At 28.5% G+C, this 1,759-nt stretch overlaps 1 protein-coding gene across 1 annotated transcript; it reads right to left on the minus strand.

The window, feature by feature from the left end:
* Positions 1-665: 665 nt before the first annotated feature.
* Positions 666-1,706, minus strand: LOC105558828. Its single transcript, XM_012006751.1, has one exon. The coding sequence runs from the start codon at positions 1,704-1,706 to the stop codon at positions 666-668; it is 1,041 nt and encodes a 346-aa protein (XP_011862141.1).
* Between the last annotated feature and the right edge of the window lie 53 nt (positions 1,707-1,759).

Below are 1,759 nucleotides of genomic sequence, written 5' to 3' on the forward strand. Positions count from 1 at the left end.
CAGTCCCACATAACCCGGGCCACTTTGTAAACTCCCTTCCCAGAGGGGGGACCCGGGTATCCATAAAGGATTTCCACACGTAAAAAAAAGTATGTCTGTTGGAAAATGGACGAATCAGAATTCCTTTAGGATTTACCAGATGATTCTGATTAATTCCTTCCTGTTAAATGTACCAGAATTTTTCTTTATAATAATACTAAAATTTAGTTTCATTAACATGATCGTTTAGTAGTAAAAACCGTTTTTTCCGTTTGATTACTGTAATTTTTCTGATTGCTATAAGGTTGATTATATGAAAATTAGTAGTTGTATAGAAATAATAACATTTTATATAGAATAGGATACATATATTTTATACTTTTATTACATATTAATTTTTTACACTTATTGTTAAAAGTAACTTAAAAACTAATACACACGTCTTATGAACTGATATTTATTTTTACACATATATTTTATATTAATAAAAGTACATTAACATTTTTGTTGTGTTTTACCTTTACAAAACGTTTTTTGTAAAGGTAAAATCCTTCTTAACTAATTATTTTGTACTTATTGTTAATAATATACGTTATGACAGAGAAAATTATATAAGTAACTTAAAATCTATATTATCACTATAAATTACTATATTATAAACACTATAACTATGTATATACATATATTTACAAAGCATATTTCGTTGAGACCAATAGACTTCCACTTTTGGGTAAACGTGCAATAATAGCAGGAAAAGGATGACATAAATGTTCCACAAGAATACAAGACATTTCAGACAGTACTTCAACTTCCCAACCATGAAGATTTTTGCAGAATCTCTTATTAAGAAGATTTTGGTATACTAAACATAAATTAGAATCATTACACAAAACGTGTCTCACAATGCCAAACTGAGGAAGATGATCAAAAGATATGTTGACAACTACACATAAATTAGGTTTATAACAAATTCCCTTAAATTGAGCCCAAGAAAGTTCTAAACATTTGCCTATAAAATTTGCTGGTAAAGAGTTCTTAAATGTAGAGTAATTATTGAAATATGAGATGTCATCCGCAAAAAGTATCGAACCTAGTTTCTGATTATCAATCAAACCTATTTTAGATGAAAATCTATAACAAAGATACAACTGTTCTTTTACAGCAAGTGAATGCGTTATATTTTTACGAGAACACGTGGCATTTGCAGCAAGTTTCAATAATCTATTTTTGGATTCAAATCGTGCAACACTTAAATGGGATGGAGGTCCACTTTTTTTCAATATAGTTTTATAATGTGTCATATTATGATGTTTTGGTTTTAGATTATCCATAAAAACATTGCAATATTTTACGTGATGTTCCTCTACTAATACTCCGAGCAACCCAGCGCATTCCTTTTGGAGATATTTTGCATTAACCAAATCATGAATTTTACGTAAAATCAAATAATATTCCCATACTTCGTCATAAGAAACATCTTCTCCAACAAGAAATGGAAATAGAAGCAAAAAATTACTCATTTCATTAGCAGAAAAAGACAAATGTTTCTTTTTCACTTCATGCTCTCTTAAAGCTGGAAGTCTGTTTGAAATATTATTTGACGTATAATCAAAACCTTTCAAACGATCATTTAAAGTATTAAGAGTTATGTTTTTTATATTGTAAATGTAGTGATGTAATATATGGCTCATTCCATACTTATATACTCCTTCATCAAAATCATGCATTTTATCAACAGCAGCATTAGCTGTTACATGAAAATAATTTACTTTGTTCCATA

Source organism: Vollenhovia emeryi, unplaced genomic scaffold (assembly GCF_000949405.1).
Source record: "Vollenhovia emeryi isolate VEMERY1.0 unplaced genomic scaffold, V.emery_V1.0 DF947056.1, whole genome shotgun sequence".
Classification (NCBI taxonomy): domain Eukaryota; kingdom Metazoa; phylum Arthropoda; class Insecta; order Hymenoptera; family Formicidae; genus Vollenhovia; species Vollenhovia emeryi.